The sequence below is a fragment of the Hypanus sabinus genome, chromosome 26 (genome assembly GCF_030144855.1).
Source record: "Hypanus sabinus isolate sHypSab1 chromosome 26, sHypSab1.hap1, whole genome shotgun sequence".
In the NCBI taxonomy this organism is placed as follows: domain Eukaryota; kingdom Metazoa; phylum Chordata; class Chondrichthyes; order Myliobatiformes; family Dasyatidae; genus Hypanus; species Hypanus sabinus.
This window is the reverse complement of record NC_082731.1, coordinates 47,339,847-47,362,016: the sequence shown is the minus strand read 5'-3', so window position 1 is coordinate 47,362,016 and position 22,170 is coordinate 47,339,847. Positions and strand designations below refer to the sequence as shown.

Below are 22,170 nucleotides of genomic sequence, written 5' to 3'. Positions count from 1 at the left end.
TCTACGCTTCAGAAACACACTGCTGGTTGTAATGCTTTGGAAAGGATGTGTAAAGTGTTGTGTTAATGCCCTTTTTATGTACTCCGTTCCAAACTTGAGCTTGAACCCATAAACCTCAGAAAACACGATTTACTTGTATTTGGAAAAACATGGAATAAGGGAAAGTTGACATGGATGTGCACAGGAGGATCTATCTCACGAATATGATTGAGTTTTTTTTTACATAAAGAAAGTGAAGGTGTTAAGACAGTGGATGCTAATGGCATGGACTTCAGTAAGGCATTTGACATGGTAGGCTGGTCCAGAAGATTTATGTCACAGAGATCCACAGTAACCAGAAACAACTGATTTAGTCGTAGAAGATAGAATGTTGTGGTGGAGGGGCATTTCTGATGGAGGTCTGTGACATATGGTGTTTCTCAAGGAGCTATATATTAAAATAGTTTTGAACTAAGGCTCCTACATGATTCAGAATCAGGTTTATTATCACTGGCATGTGACGTGAAACTTGTTAACATAGCAGCAGCAGTTCAATGCAATACATAATCTAGCAGAGAAAAGATAATAATAAATAACAAGTAAATCAATTACATATATTTGCAACTGTACGAAAGTCTGGTTCAGCTACATCTGGAGCATTGTGTGCACTTTTGGTTACCAAACCACAGGTGAACAGGCGACATGCAAAGGCTTTGGAGGCCGTGCAGGTGATAGTCACCTGGATGTCTGAGCTAAAAAGTATTAGCTACAAGGAGAAGTTAAAAAAGCCTGGGTTGTTTTCTCTGTAGCGCTGGAGGTTAAGGGAAGCGCTGATAGAGGTTTGTAGTATTACGAGAGCAATAGGATAGGAGGATCAGTCTTTCTCTCCAGGGTGGAAATGTCAAATAGTAGAGGGTCAGCTTAAAGAAGATTTGAGGCAAGATTCTTCTCTTTCCCCCTTTTCCCACAGAAAACAGTAGGATAGGTAAGTTGGTCTTTCTACCCAGGATGGAAATGTCTTAAGCTTTAAGTTGAGAGGAGTGTAAGCTGAAAGAAAATTTGTGATACAAGATACTTCTCTTCCATCACCCCCAAACAGAGAATAACATGTTTCTGGAATGCACTGCCAGGAGGTGGCAGAGTAGGTTAGCAGTTAGCGCGCTGCTTAGAGATCAACAATTGTGGTTCAATTCCCTTTGCTGCCTGTAAGGAGTTTCTACTATCTCCTGTGACTGCATGTTTCCATCGTGTGCTCAGCTTTCCACCCACATTCTGTAGACTAAGAGTTAGGGTTAGTGAGTTGTGGGCATGTTATACTGGTGCCAGAGCTTGGTGACAGTATGATTTGATTTGATGCAAACAATGTATTTAATTGTGTTTTTATTTTATGCGTGACAAATACCACCAATTTTTTTAACCTTTAGAAGCAGATGATGCAATGTTTAAGAAGAGTCACATGAACAGACAGGGAATTGAAAGATATTAACCCTGTGCAGGCTGATGGCATTAGATTGGCATCATGGTGGGCTGAAGTAACCACTCCTGTAATGTACTGTTCTATTTTCTCTATTCCACAGCTTTACCAACTAAAGGGGACCAGCATATAAGTAAGCTCTCTCAAGCTTGAAATTCTCCAGAGGATTAGGTTCAGCTATGTGTAAGGAGAGGGATAGTGGGGCCAGGGATAGCATGTCTGAAAAACAGAAGTATTACATATTGAGTCATGGCTTATACAAGCCACTCAGAAACATATTCTTTTATGAAGTTGGGTGCAACAGCTTGAACTCCTGCTGTTGTTTGGGTATGTCACTACAGAAAAGTTAACTTTGCAATAGTGATTTGGTGTTCCTTCCTCTGCCAAATGATTGGAAGCATTGGAGAAACAGAGTATCAGGTGCTTGCAATTTTCACTCACCGACTGACAGGTTGCAAGTCTGAATGTCATTGTCACCCAGATGACAAAAATCACTGAAGCTGAGGAAGAAACACAAACACTTTGGTCAAGAAAGTTCATTCTGCAATAAGTAAGACATCAAAACTAACACTGAAAACCTTGGGATGAAAGTTAATATTAAAATCAGATGCTCTGTCCCTTCACCTACCACAGTTCTGAACTTCATCTTTCAAAGTATTACCTTGATCACGTATCAAATGGTCATAGGGGCTACTCACAACCTACCTTCTAATAACTCATCTTCCCTCTTCAGGACACTAGGACCTTGCAAGGGCTGAAGCCTAGTCTTTCTCTCAGAGGCAGTTAACAATAAGGATGTTAACACTCACAAAGGAGTCAGAAGTACATTTTAACCCCTGGCCAATCCAAGGATAATTCACAGAAGTGTACCCTTTAGCACAATGCTATTACAGCTCAGGGTATTGGAGTTCGGAGTTCAATTCCGATATCATCTGTACATCCTCCCCGCGAAATGCATAGGTTTCTTCTGGGTGCTCTGGTTTTTTCCCACAGTCCAAAGCCATTTGGGTTAATAGGTTAATTGGTCATTGTAAGTTGTTTTATTAGATTGGGGATAAATCTGTGGTTGCTAGTAGAGCAGTTCAAAAGGCTGGAAGGGTCTGTTCAACACTGTATCTCAATAAGTAAATAACCGGTTAGATCAGAATCATTTATTGTCACTGCAGATCCAAGAACTAAGGGACTGGGTGACACATCTGTGACTAACCTATATAAAACTATAATGGATCTGTGAACCTGGCCACAAAGGGCACATTAATGCAAGAACATGAGCCATCACAGTATGAGGGTGTGTCCATTGCTAAGAATGTAACTACTCCTCTGTTCCCAACTTGGAGGGATTACTCATGCTTGAAGTGTCTCTTCAAATGTCCCTCTGCTCTATTTGTCATTCAGTATGTCTTTTTTCAATGAGAAAAAAAAGAACAAATTTAACGATAGAATTCATTAGATCTGATGCACTCTTTGGCCACTTTACTTGGCACAGGAGAGAAAGCTGGTGTGGGCTTTTGCTACTGTAGCCCAATACTTCAAGATTCTATGTGTTGTGCATTCAGAGATGCTCTTCTGCACACCCTTGTTGCAACCTGTGGTTGTTTGAATTACTGTCGCCTTCCTGTCACTGCTTGATCCAGTCTGGTCATTCTCTTCTGACTCCTGTCATTAACAAGGCATTTTTACCTATGGAACTGCCGCTTACTAGATTTTTTTTCTGTTTTTCAGACCATTCTCTGTAAGCTCTAGACTGCTGTGAGTGAAAATCCCAATACTCAAACCACCCCACCTGGCACCGACAATTTAACCGACTGATCACATTTCTTCCCCATTCTGATGTTCCGTCTAAACAACCCTAAACCTCTTGACTATGTCTGCATGCTTTTATGCATTGAGTTGCTGCCCTGTGATTAGCTTATATTTGCATAAGTGTACGTAACTTAATAAAGTGGGAAATGAATAAAGGTCTAGTATCTTCATTAAACAAAGCCATTAGAAACACAGAAAACCTACACCACAATACAGGCCCTTTGGCCCACAAAGCTGTGCCGAACATGTCCTTACCTTAGAACTACCTAGCCTAGGCTTACCCATAGCCCTATATTTATCTAAGCTCCATGTACCTATCCAGGAGTCTCTTAAAAGACCCTATTGTTTCCGCCTCCACCACCGCCACCGGCAGCCCATTCTACACACTCACCACTCTCAGCATAAAAAAAATTACCCTGACATCTCCTCTGTACCTACTTCAAGCACCTTAAAACTATGCCCTCTCGTGCTCGCCATTTCAGCCCTGGGAAAAAGCCCCTGACTATCCACAAGATCAATCCCTCTCATTATCTTGTACATCTCTATCAGGTCACCTCTCATCCTCCGTCTCTCCAAGGAGAAGAGGCTGAGTTCACTCAACCTATTCTCATAAGGCATGCTCCCCAATCCAGGCAACATCCTTGTAAATCTCCTCTGCAACCTTTCTATGGTTTCCACGTCCTTCCTGTAGTGAGGTGACCAGAATTGAGCACAGTACTTCAAGTGAGGTCTGATCAGGGTCCTATATAGCTGTTACATTACCTCTCGGCTCTTAAACTCAATCCCACAGTTGATGAAGCCAATGCACTGTATGCCTTCTTAACTACAGAGCCAACCTGCATCATATTTGACCTACCAAAATGAACCACCTCACACTTACCTGGGTTGAACTCCATCTGCCACTTCTCAGCCCAGTATTACATCCTATCAATGTCCTGCTCTAACCTCTGACAACCCTCCACACTATCCACAACATCCCCAAGCTTTGTGCCATCAGCAAATTTACTAACCCACCCTTCCACTTCCTCATCCAGGTCATTTATAAAAATCACAAAGAGTAGGGGTCCCAAAACAGATCCCTGAGTCACACCACAGGTCACCGGCCTCCATGCAGAATATGACCTGTCTACAATCATTCTTTGCCTTCTGTGGGCAAGCCCACTCCGGACCAACAAAGCAATGTCCCCTTGGATCCCGTGCCTCCTTACTTTCTCAATAAACCTTGTATGGGGTACCTTATCAAATGTCTTGCTAAAATCCATACACACTGCATCTACGGCTCTACCTTCATTAATATGTTCAGCCAGTAAAAACCTGAATAGCTGATATTATATGCTGTACCTACTAAAGTAGCATTGGTCAATATTTCTAAATCTGTGGGGAAAAGAATGGTCACTTTTCCCAGTTAGAGGGAAGTTCCTTATATAAAGTCTGAAGAAACCATTGCAAGAAGTCAGTGGCACCATTAGATTGGAAGGAGTTGATCGAAGGCTCTACTATTCTATGGATTTTAAAGCTCTCATTTAACACACTGTTTTGAATGATTCACTGTGGTTTGACTTCCACTGCAGAGATTGTCGATGTTCAATGATTCCAGTTGGAGCTACTGGATTCTGATCAGGAGGGTAACCCCTGGCTTGTTTTCTCTTCCAAATTTTAAGCTAGAAGAGAGCAATAAGGTCATTCTGCCAAATACCATCACTTCAGAATCCTTATTACACCTTAATTACAAATTTTAACTTTCCAATTAAAATAACAAACAGCGTTTTCAGCATGATCCAAAATTAACACCGACCATAGGACTGATGCCAGCAAGAGAAAGAATGCTGGTTGGAACTGCAAACACAAATAAGGCATTGCTGAAACTTAATGCACATCAATAAACACACACAAAATGCTGGTGGAACGCAGCAGGTCAGGCAGCATCTATAGGAAGTACAGTCGACGTTTTGGGCCGAGACCCTTCGTCAGGACTAACTGAAAGAAGAGACAGTAAGAGATTTGAAAGTGGGAGGGGAGGGGGAAATCCAAAATGACAGGAGGGGGAGGGATGAAGCTTAGAGCTGGAAAGTTGATTGGCAAAAGGGATACAAAGCTAGAGAAGGGAGAGGATCATGGGCCCTGCCTGCTATGTTCCACCAGCATTTTGAGTGTGTTGCTTGAATTTCCAACATCTGCAGATTTCCTCGTGCTTTCACAACAATAAACATTGTTTTTATTCCCCACTGCCACCCACTCAACAATGCTGGACTCACCAAAAACAGCAAATATTAATGTATTTGTGAAGTGCCGGTACAGCGAGACTTTCACCAGAGTTCTTCGGAGTTTCAGCTGCTTCATTGTCTGAGACAGACTGACGAAGATGTGCAAGTTGTCAAGGAAATGACTTGTTTCAAAAAGCAATTAACATTCTTTGGCTAGGATGCCCCTCATGCACACAGGAACAGGTTAATATACCAAATTATAACCAAACATAGTACACATAGCAAGTAGTAAAAAAGTATAAATTGGGGTACATCGAGAACTGGAAAATCAAATCTGCTGAGGACTTATGTGAGAGTCCCAGAGGTTTAGCTTCACTTTTCTTCCTTAAGCAGTTTCCTGGGTCTATGTGTTCTGAAGTTTCTGGTGAAGCCAACACAGTACCCTCAAACTCTTCAACAGCTGCTGTTTGACTGCTCGAGCAGATGGGTAATTTGGCATGTGATATATTTATCCTCCCCCATTTACACTTGGCTTCTGTTCATCCCAGTGAAGAGACTCAATTCTCAGTCTACTGAAAGCTCTTTCTCCAGTTTGGGAATTCTCGCCTTACACGATGGTGGCAATGTTACGTTTCTCCTTCGTGCTCCTGGTGATCAATATTGTATTTGGGATCACAGCACCATTGGTTTAGGAATCTGGTGTGAAGCGCAAGAATGACATGATCTCACTATCACAGTTGACTATGGTTAGGGGCTCACAGATGTGGATGTTAGTCTAGGAAAGGAGGAAAGGTTGGTCGGGATATTGGAGCCTGCCGGGATGTCAGAGGAGCTGGCTGCAGACCGTGTTGCTACCTGCAACAGATCCATCGGTACCACTGATTGCCAGACATTGTCGCTCAGGGGCTTGGACTATATACATATATTTTTTTAGAGTGAATATGCTTCTTTGCTTGCTATTTTGAATGGTTTGTATTTTGACCCCAGAGGAACGTTGTCTCATTCTGTTGCATCCATGAATGGGTGAATGATAATTAAACTTGATTTGATTTGATTTGATATATACATCTGATATATCTGATATATATCCTGCCAATGGATAAGGAAGATTCAACACAGCTGCAAAGTTACTAAAGCCACTGCCTCTGATCCTGTCTGTGTGGAGTTTGCATATTCTCCTTGTGACCGTGTGGAGATCCTCCGGGTAGCTCTGTATTCCTCCCATGTCCCTAATATGTACAAGTTAGAAAGTTATTTGGCCATTGAATTGCCCCTGGTAAGTTGGTACCTGGTAGAATTGAGTTAAAGGAAGTGTAGAGAGAATAAAAACGGGGGGAGTGTAGGACTGGTAGAAATGGGTAGTTAATGGTTGGAATGGAACGGAAGTGCTGTATGACAATACTGGTGGACCTTGCTAGTGCTATAAAGTCCCTGCAGTAAAGCACTACTTTCACACCAGAAGTTAGAATCAGAAATGGAGAGAGGCAAGTCCACTACAAGATTACTGATGATCAGTTTTAAGAACAGGGGATGAGTCAGAAGTACAACACAAACAGGCCCTTTGGCCCATCCAGTCCATGCTGAAAACCGTTTAAATTGCCTACTTTGATTGACCTGCACCAGGACCATAGTAGCCCTTGGCATCCCTACTATCAATGTACCTAACCAAACTTCTCTATCGAGCTCGCCTGGACCACCCGAGCTGGCAGCACATTCCACATACTCATGAACCTCTGAGTGAATAAGTTACTACTCATGTTCCCCTTAAACTTCTCACTTTTAAACTATGACCTCTGATTGTAGATCCACTCAACCTCCTGCTTGCATTTACCTTATTGAAACCCCTCAATTTTGTACAAATATTTGTACAAATCTCTCAATCTTCTACATTCTAAAGAATACAGTCCTAATCTATTCATTCTTTCTTTATAACTCAGGTTCTCAAGACCCAGCAAATCCTTGTAATCCTTGTAAATTTTCTCTGTACTATTTCAACCTTGTTTACACCTTTCCTGTAGGTAGGTGACCAAAACTGCACACAATACACATCCCAACTTCTGCACTCAATATATTGATTTATGAAAGGCAATGTGCCAAAAGTTTTCTTTACGACCTTATCTACCTGTGATGCCACTGACAATGAATTATGTACCTGTATTCCTAGATCCCTTTGTTCTACCACACTCCTCAGTGCCCTACCATTCACTGTGTAAGACCTACCAAAGTGCAAACCTTGCACTTGTCTGCATTAAATTCCATCTTCATCTCATTTTTCTAGCTGATGTAGATCCCTCTGCAAGCCACGTTGGCTTTCCTCACTGTCCACTACACCCCCAGTATTGGTGTCATCTGTAAATTTGCTGATTCAGTTAACCACATTATCCAGATTATTGATTATAGATTACAAACAACAATTGGCCCAGCACCACTCCCTGCAGCATGCCACTAGTCACAGACCACCAGTCAGGGGCAACCCTCTACAACCACTCTCTGGCTTCTCCCACAAAGCCAATGTCTAATTCAATTTACTACCTCATATCCTGAATACCCAGTGAATGAACCTTCTTCACCAGCCTCCCATGTGGGACTTTGTCAAATGCCTGCTGGTGTCTACGTAGACAACATCCACTGCTTTGCCTTATTCTAGTTTCCTGGTAACTTCTGCAAAACTCTGTAAGATTGGTTAGACATGACCTCCCATGCACAAAACCTTGCTGACTAGGCTTAATCAGTCCGTATCTATCCAAATACTTAAAACCCTGGTCCCTTAGAATACCTTGCGATAACTTACCAACAACTGGTGTCAGACTCACCAGCCTATAATTTCCTGGTTTCTGCTTAGAGTCTTTTTAAAAAACACAACACTGGCTATCCTTCAATCCTCTGGTGCCTTTCCTGTCGCTATGGATGCTTTAAATATTTCTGCCAGGGTCCTGGCAATTTCTGTTCTTGCCTCCCATAAAGTCCGATGGAACACCTTGACAGGTCCTGGGGATTTATCCACCCTGATTTGTCTCAAGGTAGCAAACACCTCCTCTAATCTGTAGAGGGTTCATGAAGTTGATGTTGCTTTGCCTCACTTCTGTAGATTTTGTATCTGTCTCTCGAGTAAGTAGAGATGCAAAGAATGCATTTAATCCATCTATTTCGGCTACAAACAGATTGCCATTTTGGTCTACTAGCAATCCTTTTGCTCTTAATATACTTGCGGAATTCCTTTGGATTCTCCTTCACCTCATCTGCTAGAGCAACTTCATGCCTTTTTTTTAGCCTCCTTTAAGTGGCTGGTAAGTTGATGGAGAAGATCTTGAGAGGAGGATTTATGAACATTTGGAGAGGCATAACATGATTAGGAACAGTCAGTATGGCTTTGTCAAAGGCAGGTTGTACCTTACGAGCCTGATTGAATTTTTTTGAGGATGTGACTAAACACATTGATGAAGGTAGAACCGTAGATGTAGTGTATACAGATTTCAGCAAGGCATTTGATAAGGTACCCCATTCAAGGCTTATTGAGAAAGCAAGGAGACATGGGATCCAAAGGGACAATGCCTTGTGGATCCAGAACTGGATTACCCACAGAAGGCAAGGTGTGTTTGTAGATGGGTCATATTCTGCATGGAGGTCAGTGACCAGTGGTGTGCCTTAGGGATCTGTTCTGGGACCCCTTCTCTTTGTAATTTTTATAAATGACCTGGAAGAGGAAGTGCGGGATGGATTAGTAAATTTGCTGATGGCACAAAGGTTGGGGATGTTGTGGATCGTGTGGAGGGTTGTCAAAGGTTAGAGTGGGATGTTGATAAGATGTAAAACTGGGCTGAGAAGTAGCAGATGCAGTTCAAGCCAGATAGGTGTGTGGTAGTTCATTTTGGTATGACAGTGGAATATAGCATTAATGGTAAGACTCTTGGCAGTGTGGAGGATCAGAGGGATCTTGGGGTCCGAGTTCACAGGACACTCAAAGCTCCTATGCAGGTTGACTCTGTGGTTAAGAAGGTATACAGTGCATTGGCCTTCTTCAACCATGGGATTGAGTTTAAGAGCTGAGAAGTAATGTTGCAGCAATATAGGACCCTGGTCAGACACCACTTGGGAGTACTGTGCTCAATTCTGGTTGCCTCACTACAGGAAGGACGTGGAAACCATAGAAAGGGTGCAGAGGAGATTTACAAGGGTGTTGCCTGGATTGGGGAGCATACCTTATGAGAATAAGTTGAGTGAACTCAGCCTTTTCTTCTTAGGAGCGTCAGAGAATGAGAGGTGACCTGATAGAGGTGTATAAGATAACGAGAGGCATCGATTGTGTGGATAATCAGAAGCTTATTCCCAGGGCTGAAATGGCTAGCACAAGTGGGCACAGTTTTAAGGAGTGTGGAAGTAGGTACAGAGGAGATGTCAGGGTTAAGTTTTTTAGGCAGAGAGTGGTGAGTGTTGGAATGGACTGCTGGCGGTGGTGGTGAAGGTGGAAATGATAGGGTCTTTTAAGATACTCCTGGATAGGTACATGGAGCTTGGAAAAATAGAGGACTACGGATAAGCCTAGGTAGTTCTTAGGTAAGGACATGTTCGGCACAGCTTTGTGGGCTGAAGGGCCTGTATTATGCTGTAGGTTTTCTATGTTTTTCTATTTTTAAGTGTTCTCTTGTACTTCTTATACTCCATAAGCACCTCATTTGCTTCTACTTGCCTATACCTGCTATGCATCTCCTTTTTTCTCTTAACCAGGGCCTTGATATTTCTTGAAAACCAACACTTGTTATGTTTACCTTCTACTCTGACAGGCACATAAAAGCTTTGTACTCTCAAAATTTCAATTTTGAAGGCTTCCTACTTTCCAAGTATATCTCTGCCAGAAAACAGCCTGTCCCACTTGCCAAATCATTTCTGATACCATCAACATTGGCTTTTCTCCTATTTAGAATCTCAACCCGATGACCAGAACTATTTCTTTGCATATTTACTTTGAAACTAATGGCATTGTACTCACTGGATGCAAAGTGTTCCCCTACACAAACTTCTGTCACTTGTCCTGTCTCATTCCCTAATAGCAGATACAGTATTGTGCAATCTCTCATTGGGACTTCAATGTACTGATGAAGGAAACTTTCCTGAACATATATGACAAACATAAGAGACCTTTTACAGTTATGGGTTTCCTCATCAATATGTGGAAAGTTAAAATCACCTACTATAACAAAGTTTCTTGCAACAGTCTGGAATCCCTTTACAAATCTGTTTCTCTAAATCCCTAGGAGTGTTGGTTGATCTGTGAAATGGCCCCAATAATGTGCTTATACCTTTCTTATTTCTCAGTTCCACACATAACACCTCAATAGCTGTTCTGCAGTCTGTCCTGACAGAACATTACGTTGACATTTTAACGCCACCCCTCCTCCTTTAATCCTTCTGGTCTGTCATGTCTAAAACAATGGAACCCTGGAGTATTAAGCTGTCAGTCCTGGCCTTCCTGCAACCATGTGCCACTAATGGCTACAATGTCATGTCCAGGTGTTGATCCATGCCCTGAGCTCTTCTGCCTTTCCTACGATACTACTTGCATTGAAATATTCACAGCTCAGGGCACTAGTTACACCATACTCAACCTTGTGATTCCTGACTTTGTCTGAGGTCTTACCAACATCTGCCTCCACAACTTCTCCACTGACTGTACTGGCATTCTGGTTCCCATTTCCTTGCAACTCTAATTTAAACCCCACCGTAAAGCATTAACAAACCTTCCCACTAGGATATTAGTCCCTCTCCAGTTCAGGTGCAAACTGTCCCTTTTGTACAGGAAACTGTCCCTGGAAGAGAGCTAAATGATCCTAAAGTCTTATGCCATCCCTCCTAACTAAATTCTTAGCCACATACTAAATTGTATAATCTTCCTAGTTCTGACCTCACGTGTAACAATCCTAAGATCACAATCCTGGAGGCCCTGCCATATAACTTACCACTTAACTCCCTATGCGAAACCCTGTCACTCATTCTACCCATGTCATTGGACCACAACCACGGCCTCTGGTTGTTCACCTTCCAACTTAAAACTGCTGAGGACTCTATCCTGGTACCTGGGAGGAAACATACCATAAGGGGCAAAGCCTACATCACTTTGGCCTCCAATAGTTCTTTGGGTTGCACTTTACAACAAACAAGATTTGTTATAAATTACAAGACTTAAGAGATTGACAGATTACAAGAAAATATTAAAAGATACAGGTATTGACTAAAAGAATTGGCATAAGGACAGATGAAAATCATGTATGATTTCATCATGACAGCAGCAATTTGTTTGAAAATGATTTCCATTTAGTAGCTTTACATGAGATTAGTAATTTTGAAACATGCAGACTTCTTACCATTACACAGAGAGCACTTATCAGAAAAGCCATAGGCATTACACGCATTAGTAAACAATACTTTGACTAGACTCTTGTGAAGATTAAACTTAGAGGAAAAAATTGAGAACCTGATGAGGGGCACATGACAATTGCTTTCTTGGATGATGTATAAATTTGATAAATTAAATGGGAAGCATCACTAATGCTTGATTTACTTAATAATATTCCACATTTGTCATGGCTTTAGTAGCTGCTTTAAAACAAACACAACTAATCACCCATGAAATCCAGGTGCATCAAAAGAGTCTCAGAAAATAGCATCTGATGTAGAGTCAAAAAGCAATATTAGGACAGACAGGCAATCAAAAATTTGTACAAAGTGACAGCTTTTACATAGCACCTTCAAAAAAAAAAGATGAAGGAAAGCAAGAATTTACAAGAATACAATTCATACTTAAAAATATGGTCTACTTCTGCTATATTATCTTAAATCAAATGGCGAACCAGAAGTTGAAACATATCTCAAAATACATAAACACACCATTTGAGTCTATGATGGATTACCTAACTTCTTCACCACAGTCAGTCTGAGACTTATTTGTACAAATGTGGAGTTAATACTATGATATGGGAGCAAAATTAGGCCATTTGGCTTATTGAGTCTGCTCTGCCAATCAATCATGGCTGATGCTTTAATTCCCCTCCTCAGCCCGATTCCCTGGCCTTCTCCCTGTAACCTTTTGATGCCATGTCCAATTCGGAATCTATTAATCTCTGCCTTAAATTCACCCAATGACCCGGCCTCCCCAGCTGCATGTGGTAACCAATTCCACAAATTCACCACCCTTTGGCTAAAGAGATTTCTCCGCATCTGTTTTAATTGGATGCCCCTCTCTCCTGAGGCTGTGCCCTCTTATCCTACACTCCCCCACCATGGAGTGTACTACCTAGGCCCTTCAACATTCAAAAGGATTCAATGCGCTCCCCACCTCATCCTTCTAAATTTCAATGAGTACAGACCCTGAGCCATCAAACATTCCTCGTATGATAACTCTTTCATTCCCAGAAGTAGAACCTTCTCCATTTTCAAAATATCTTAACATTAGAGAGCCCATCTGCAAACAGCTTATGCAATGTGGGATGCAAGAACTGAACTACTATGGCAAAATCAGGTTGCTTTAAAAGGTCATTTTTTAACTTTGAGACTGTTTCTATGATTAATGTCCCTGTAATGAGTAGCTCACCACCACCTGTACGAATTGAATTCCAGAGATTCATCAACCTCTGGCTAAAGAAAGTCCTCATCTGTTCGAAAGGAATATCCTTGTATTCTTGAGGAGCATCATTTAACACTTTTCATTTTAACACTTTGCCATGGTCTGGCAGCTCACTACTGTTCTGCAACTTGGGTTTTCAATCTGATCAGAATGGAGTATTGTGAAGTATCATATTTACTTATTGAGACTTGCCACAATTACAATGGAGTACTGCTTCAGTTACATCCGTAAAACAGAAAAAAAAAAGGAAGTGAGTATTCTAACAGAATACTGAATAACTGTGATGCTCCTTGACAAGATTTTAAGGAGGACGAGCTTGATATAACCAATAAAACTGCCTAAAAACATACTTTGTGTTTGGGTCTGTCATCATGCAGACAGGTTTTCCCATTACAAAGAAATATTTTTAACAATGTAAACATAGCATATATGAAGTTTTTAAATGACATGTGACAGTGTTTAAGGCTTTTCCATGCACAGTGAATGCAAATTAGTCAAGCGTCAGTAGGATATCCACCAGCAGAGTGAAGAATCGAGTATAGCAAGAGGAATGGCAGCCAGCAGGACTACATCATCCTGATTCTAAGAGACAGAAAGGCAGGAGAGAATACACAAGAGTAGGCAGCAGAATGGCATCACATACAACACACAAACACACACATTGAGTAGGAATTTCATCACAATCATTTAGATATCAACAAGATATCATTATTTCATTGTACTCAAGCAGTGCTTTGAGAAATACCAGGGTCTTCATGCTGGCTTAAATGAAACTGTCCCAGTGGATGACTTTGCTGTGTTTGAAAATAAACCATTTAATTAATTATTACTGGCCATTAATATAATGCTCATAATAAAGCTCATTAAAGGCCACACATTGGTGGCTATGCTGTGTAATCAATCACCAAGATCCCCAAATGAGGCAAAGAGATATAGCTTTGCTTATTTCTGTCCATCTGTCTGAAAAACCTAGAAAGACAAGATCTAGTTTATAAATTGTACTTTCTTGAAATGGCTGCACATTTCCCTTCATCCTTCTTCTTAGAATTAAATATTCTAAGAAATTATTCATTGAAAATCCAAATACAGACTCACATTTCTCAGCATTGGCAAACACCACGAATTCATGGATGGGGTAACAAGGTCTATGCCACAGTTTTCCCAACAGTCAACCTTGCATCAAGATGCTTCATTTGTTTATGGGATGCAAATATAATTGGCAAGGCTAACATTATCCATCACTAACTGCTTCAAAAATCCTCTGTCTTGTGAGGCTGTCTTGTGGGTTGTTAGCAGTTAAGTCTGAAACTACACAGACCAGAATGATCTGTTATCCTACCTGAAGCACAAAGTGAATCTGAAGGATTTTTATGACAGTCTGGCAGCTTCAAAGTGTCATGCTAAAAGCTGGTGGCAAACCTGATATCCAAGCTCCCAAGTATGAATTGTGCAAAGCTGTACAAGGATATAAATCCACTCCCTATTTTTTTTTAAAACTTGAGTTTTCAATATAGCTCAGAGCAAGAAAAGTTTATCTCTGTCTGTTTGAAGGTGCTTAAAAATGCAGTATTTTCTGCATTTACTCATATCCATATGAATAAGAAAAACATTTTTCAGCATGATGCCAAAACCTCAAAGTTATGTCCACTTGTATTTGCCATTTCAGCCCTGGGGGAAAAAGTCTTTGGCTATCTACTGCATCTATGCCTCTTATTAACTTGTACACCTCTAAAAAGTCACCTCCCATCCTCCTTTGCTTCAAAGAGAAAAACCCTAACTTGCTTATCCTTTCCTCCTAAGACCTGCTCTCTAATCCAGGCAGTATGCTGGTACATCTTTACTTCTAGTTAATAGTTTATCACCCTGTATAAGATTCTTATCTGTTCCACCTAAACTTAGCCGACAATTTCAAACCCTAATGGTAGTTCATTTTTAAGCAGACAGAATTAAGAGGATCTAACTTTGCATGTTAAAATGTTGGAGAAGTATCATCACGAACCATACAAACTATATTGTGAACTGTAAATGATCCAGAGCAAATAAGAAAATTGTCAAAATTCTCAAGTTAAATGAAAGGAATTCAGGGAGGGGAGGTGAAAACAAAAGGATATCCACCAAACAATACAGGAGTCTATTAATGCAAGAGAAATCTCACAGATGGTCATGGCTGCCGAAGATTGCTCCTAAAGAGGGACAAAGTTAGTTTAGGTTACTATACAGTTAGCCAAAAGGAACAGTATTGTGCTTTCATTAGTGTTCAGTTCTTTGGGTGGGTCTTGGTATCTCCGTTGTTGTTCGATTCTAGATGTGGCAGATAACCCTTCAGATTGTAGCCGCATGAACAGACCAGGGAACGGGAACCTATAGCTTATAAATGATCCAGTATTCTTCCTGGTAGATCATATGAGACTGTATACCCCCATTCACCGCGGGCAGTTAATAATTAATTACACTACGGCTTGACCAAAATACTTTGACAAAACTGTTGACTTTCTACACACATCTCTTATAATTTGCTATCCTGAAATTGCACTTTTGTATAAGGTGTTGAATTGAACCAATATAGTCAAATTAGAGAAATATTGATTTATGGATGGAAGGAATAGTCTGCTTGGGTTATGCAGGCATAACTGTGTGAATTCAAATTTATGCTAATTAGAGTGGAATACAAAATAAGTGAAGTTTAACTTAAAAACCTTAGTCAAACAAAAATAGTTTTAACTAACAAGTACTGACACACACACACACACTATAATTACTGTCCTCTTCCCAATGCCTACTAAAAATTGCAGCCAATTTATCTCTATAATTTCTTACCACAGTTACTCTCAGGACGCCCTCTACTGATGAAAACAGTAAGTACAGCAGGCCAATGCCAACGACTTGATTTGAAGTGGCTCCTAACCGAGGCCTGTTTAAATGGGAAATAGTATTTAATTAGCCAGAAGGTGCACAAATTAATTCAGTGTCTGAGAGAAGCTGAATGCAGGATATCCTTCTCTAAGCGAGAGAAAGATGTCAGAACTTGGGAACACATTGTTTCTTTATTTTTCCTGCACAAGCCCAGACTTAAAATGAGTGCCATCCCCAAGTGCTCCAGTTTCTTCCCACAGTCCAAAGAAGGATAATTGGTCATTGTAAATTGTCCCACAATTAGGGTAGGGTTAACTGGGGTTGCTGGGGGAAGGGGGTATGCTTGAAAGGCCTACTCACTAAATAAAAACAATAACATAAACAAAAATCAATAAGCAGCAGGAGGAATATTAATGTTTTTCACAATGTGCAAAACAGCATTATATCCAAAGAAGATTCGAAATAAACTCAAAGTTCCTGTGTAAAACAAAATATACCAATAAAATAATCCACAACAATCCGTCCCTTGCTTTCAGCTCCTTTTTTTTCTGGTAGAAGGCATTATTATCCTCTGTTGCTGAGTGTATTCACAGTCTGGGAGCTTGGCTGTCCTGATTTATACTCTCTATATTGTGTTGTGGTTGGTCTGGAGTTGCTGTTGTTTTTTCTTGTGTTGTGGGGCTTGGGGAGGACACTAAGTTTACTTGTCTTTAATTTAGGTGCTTTTTTTTTGCTAAATTCTCTTCCTTTGTAACATATTGTTATTGTATGCTTAATTTTGCACTGTTTTAATGTTCCTCATTGGGATTTGGGGTTTTTAATTTGTAAAATGTTTTGAAAAACTAATTAAAAAAAATCCACAACAATCCCACCACAATTAGCAACAAGGTAATGACCGGATGACAGGTTTCTTACTGAGACAAAGGAGACTGCAGAATGCTGGAATCTGGACCAACAAGGAACCTGCTGGAAGAATTCAGCGACTCAAGCAGCATTGTGAAGGAAAGGAACTGTAAAAACTTTGTTTCAAAATTAATTATGACTTAGAATGTCGATGACTTCTTTCCTCCCACAGATCCACAAAGTTCAAAGCAAATTTGTTATCAAGCCTCATACATGTCACTATATACAACCATGAGATTCATTTTCAATAAATCCATAATAGAATAACCATAAGAGAATCAATGAAAGTCCGTACCAACTTGGGTGTACAACCAGCGTGAAAAAGACAAATGTGCAGATACAGAAGAAATAATAATAATAACAATAAATAAATAAGCAATAAATTTCAAGAACAAGAGATGAAGAGTCCTTGAACTGAGTCTATAGATTGTGGAAGCTGTTCAGTAATGGGGCAAGTGAAGTTATTCCCTTTGGTTTAAGAGCCTGCAACAACGCTGTGTAGATGTGACTTACGGTGGGGAGGCATTTACCTATGATGGACTAGGCCTTATCCACTACTTTTTGTAAGATTTTCTGTTCAAGGGTATTGGTGTTTCCAACCAGGCTGTGATATAATCAGTCAATATACTCTCCGCCATATATCTACAGAAATTTTTCCAAGTTTTAGATATCATGCCCAATCTTTGCAAACTTTTAAGGAAGCAGAGGTGCTGCCGTGCTTTCTTCATTAATTGTACTTACGTGCTGGACCCAGGTCTTTCAAAATGATAATACTGAGGAATTTAAAGATGCTGACCCTCTCCACCTCTGATTCCACCCCCTCCATGAACACTGGCTCATCGACCTCTGGTCTGGTTTCGTCCTCCTGAAGTCAATAATCAGCTCCTTGGTCTTGTTGACATTAAGAGGTTGTTGTTGTGGCACAGATTTTCAATCTCCCTCCAATGTGCTCATTCGCCATCACCTTTGATTTGGCTACGACAGTGGTATCATCAGAAAATTTGAATATGGCACTGGAGATGTGCTTAGCCAGAGTCATAAGCGTAAAGCGAGTAGAGCGGGGGCAAAGCACACAGCACTGTGCTGATGGAGATTGTGGAGGTGATGTTGTTACCAATCTGAAAAGACTGGACTCTGCAAGTAAAAAAATCGAGGATCCAATTGCACAAGGAGGTCTTGAATTTTATTGATTTGTTTTGAGGGGATGATGGTATCAAATGCTGAGCTGTATATGATAAAGAGCAATCTAATGTATGTATCTTTGCTGTCCAGATATTCCAGGGTTGAGTGAAGAACCAGTGAGATGGCATCTTCTGTGGACCTGTTGCTCCAGTAGGCCAATTGGAGCAGATCCTATCTGCTTCTCAGGCAGGAGTTAAAATGTTTCAGTACCAATTTCTCAAAACACTCCATCACTGTGGATGTAAGTACTCCTGGATGATACTCTGAGGCTGATTATCTCGTGCTTCTTAGCCATCGGTACAAGTCTGCTTGATGCAGGGGCATACCTCAGATTGCTGAAGTGAGAGGTTAAAGATCTCAGTGAACACTCCAGCCAGTTGATCAGCATAGGTCTTTAGTACGTGGCCAGCTGCTTTGTCTGGTCAGGTTGCGAGCACAGAAGGTATTGAACTCATCTCGAAGTGAAGCTCTGTTGCTGTTTATGTTGCTTGATTTTACTTTACAAGAGGTGATAGTATTCAAGCCCTGCCACCGTTGTTGAGCATCTTTAATTGGTTCAAGTTTAGTCCGGAATTGCCACTTCACCTGTGAGATAGCTTTCTGGAGATCGTACCTGGACCTCTTGTAACTTCTTGGTCACTGGACTTGAATGCCTCTGACCAGGTTCTCAGCAGAATATGGATTTCATAGTTCATCCAGGGCTTCTGGTTGGAGAAGACTCTGAATGATTTTGTGGGGACACAATTGTCTACAACTGTTTTAACCATGACGTATTTATTCAGATCTACAGATGAGTCCTTGAACGCTGGCCAGCCCACCAACTTAAAGCAATCCTGTAGCCATTCCTCCACCTCCTGTGACCACCTCTTTGTTGTCCTAACGTCTGGAGTTTTGCTCATTAGCCTCTGCCTGTATTGTCCATATGCAGGTAGGAGTACAGCCAAGTGACACAATTTACCATAATGCAGTCTTGGAACAGAACAGTTGGCATTCCTTAGATTAGCATAGCAGTGGTCTAGTGTGTTGGGACCACTAGTGCTCCAGGTTATATGCAGATGGTATTTGGGCAGGGTTTTCTTTAAACAAGCCTAGTTGAATTCCCCGACTATGATTTGAAATGCTTTGGGATGGACTGTTGATTGTATGGAGACGGCATCATGCAGTATCACGAGTGCTTGATTATAGTCAACCGCTAGCAGTACATAAACTGTGGTCAGAATGATGGAGAACTTCCTAGTTAAATAGAATGGATAGTGTTTGACCATCAGGTGTCATGAGCTCGACAAACTGCCACATCGGATCCGGCACCACCGAGAGTTTATCATCAACCTATTGACTTTTCCGAATCAGCAGTTTGATCCATCCTGTGAATCCAGAAGCTTTTGGACCAGAGTGCTGGGAGTACACCACATCTCAGTCAAACATAGAACACAACAATGTTTCATTTCCCTCAGATACAGCAATCTTGCCCTTGTCCTCCAGCAACTGCACATTTGGTAACAAAATACTGGGTAGAAGGGTCTCATCCCTCTGTGCTTCAACCTAGCTTGGAATCATTCCCCCCACCCTCCACCTCACTTCTAGCCATGGCGATGAACATTCATCGGCTTAAAGGTGCCATATCTGCTTGGTCCATTGAGTCTCTCAGAAGATTGTGAAATCTGTAGTTTATTAAGCTTAATTTAAAAGTACATGGCTTTATGGGAAATTACATGCTGTAGATCACAGTGAGAGTAATTCAAAACAAATATACTTAGAAGTACTGTATGTAGCCAGCAGAACGTCACTGTGGTTTACTAGCACCACCCCACTAAAATCCTGCTTGACCAGTTGAATTTTTCCAGCAGAATAATTCTTACTGTTGCTGATTGAGGTGAAACTTTATCCAAGTGTTTTACTTCTATTGAACAGGTCAGACACCTGATAAGCATTTGGTTTAATGTCTTCAGTTAAATGCCAACAGCACTGGGCATCTTCAGAATGGCACTGACCTGTCAGATTAGATTGTGTTCTTCAGTCTCCGGCCTTAAACCTGCAACCTTGTGAGTCAGAGGGTCAAGGCCTCTATGCAGTTATTGAAAGCTTCCCAAACTGGGAAACCTACTTGGTTTTCCACCCCTAGCATTTCCAGTCACCAGGTACTAAAGCCAATTTTATTATTTTTATTGACAGGTGGGGGGGGGGGGGCAATGTTTCCGTTAAGGTGTGCATGTGTACACAAAGGAATTTAAACTTCTCTTAAAAGATTGTCGCTCTACTTTGTTGGCATGTTAAGTATATTTCATGACCGTACATAACCACATTTCCTTTTCCAGTCTCTGATATGGACTGTGCTTATTACTATTATGTGGAGCTTGCAATGATTTGTTGAAGAAATTATTCAGTGCATACATTTGTTACCACTGGGCAAAAAATTGCTCAGCGGATTTTTGTGCTCACTGGTCATGACAAACTAGAGGGAATACTGTGGGGGTGGGGAAGATTATGAAATTAGAATTTAAAGAGGAACGATTTAAAGGGGACCTGAGGGGCAAAGGGGGCAAGTTTTTCCACAGAAGATGGTAAGGATATTGAACAGGCTCTGGTAGGAACAATTACAATTTAAGAAACATTTCAACAGGTACATGGATGGGAAAGGTTTGAGGAACATGGGTCAAGTGATGGGAAGTGGGACTAGCTCATAGAGATGACATGGTGGACATGGATGAATCTGGCCAAAGGATCTGTTTCTGTATGTTTTAAGTCTATAATACCTCTCTTGCCCTGAAATACAACAAATTGACAAAGACAGAGAGCAAAAGTCTTAGTGTTACAGACTCACATTTCTTTGTGGCATAGAGGTAGCCAACTGGCCACTAAGTCTATTCTGGACCTCAGTCCAATCCCAGAGACACTTATTCTCTCCCATGTCTATCAACTTCACCATGATTTTACTAAGACCCAGCTATACCAAAGGTAATTTAACTTTACCACCTAATGGCACTTGGGATGTGGGAGGAGACTCAAACCCAGGACAAACTGAAGTAGTCACCATGCAAACTCCATACAGAGAACACCACACCTGAATTGCTAGAGCTTTGGGGCAGTTGTACCCACTGCTGTCCCTAGGTTCTGTTTTGTGTTATATATTTAAGGAAAACTAAAAGGAACTGAAATGTCACAGAAAATATCTTACTTGACAATTCCATAACCAAGTGCAGCAATAATGACCAGGATCCGAGCAAGAGTACGCTTCACAGCTGACAGCAACTCTGCGAAGACCACTGCCCCGTGAACTGCAAAGAAAAAGCAACATTTAATTTGTAACTGAAGAGCACAGTTCTTATAAAACAGCTCTCTCCCACCATAAGACTATAAGACATGGCAGCAGAATTAGGCCATTTGGCCCATCAAGTCTGCTCTGCCGTTTCTTCATGGCTGATCTATTTCCCTCTCAACCCCATTCTCCTGCCTTCTCTATGTAACCTTTCAGGCCCTAACTAATCAAGAACCTATCAATCTCTGCCTTAAATATACTCAATAACCCGGCCTCTACAGCCACCTGTGGCAACAAATTCCACACATTTACCACCCTCTGGCTAAAGGAATTCCTCCTCATCTCCGTTCTAAATGGACATCTCTCTATTCTGAGGCGGTGCCCTCTGGTCATGAGTATTACAGAAATTTTGTTTAAAATATAGTATTAAAAAAGGAATGAGGAGGGCCTAGACACAAAGGTACATTTGAAACTGTTTTGTACATCCCTTACTTCTGTGTCATTATGGGCTTGAATGATGGATGGACTACCTGCAAATTCCTTGGAACAGTTGATTCAACTAATAATTTTTTAACTTGTCTACTGAAAACGGACACATTTAACTTCGAGAATTCAAAGCACCCAAGGATGGCTGGTCACCTCATTCCTCTTTCCTTGGCCACTGCAATTTCAGTCAGGAAGTGGGGATATAATGGGGATTACAGAGGTCTTTATGAGAAGTGACATTGTGCCAAAAGCCAGAGGATCCACACTTACAGTCAAATCTAATCTTGCCCTCATCTAACACCCACCATCTGGTAGTCAAAGCAATGAGTAGGAGGCTTGGCTGCTTAAAATCCTTCTAACCTTATTTCTGAATCCTACCAAAATTCAACAAGACTACACAGGTCTGTTCATA

At 41.1% G+C, this 22,170-nt stretch overlaps 1 protein-coding gene across 3 annotated transcripts in view; it reads right to left on the bottom strand.

The window, feature by feature from the left end:
* zgc:162698 (Transmembrane protein 87A-like) overlaps positions 1-22,170 on the bottom strand; it is a 73,500-nt gene that overhangs the window by 31,476 nt on the left and 19,854 nt on the right. For all 3 annotated transcript variants that reach the window (XM_059951019.1, XM_059951020.1, XM_059951021.1), the window contains 5 exons: positions 21,192-21,291; positions 15,896-15,989; positions 15,190-15,261; positions 5,512-5,620; positions 1,895-1,953 (listed from right to left, as the gene is read on the bottom strand). In XM_059951019.1, the coding sequence (XP_059807002.1) occupies positions 1,895-1,953; positions 5,512-5,620; positions 15,190-15,261; positions 15,896-15,989; positions 21,192-21,291 (434 nt within the window). The remainder of the gene's footprint in view (positions 1-1,894; positions 1,954-5,511; positions 5,621-15,189; positions 15,262-15,895; positions 15,990-21,191; positions 21,292-22,170) is intronic.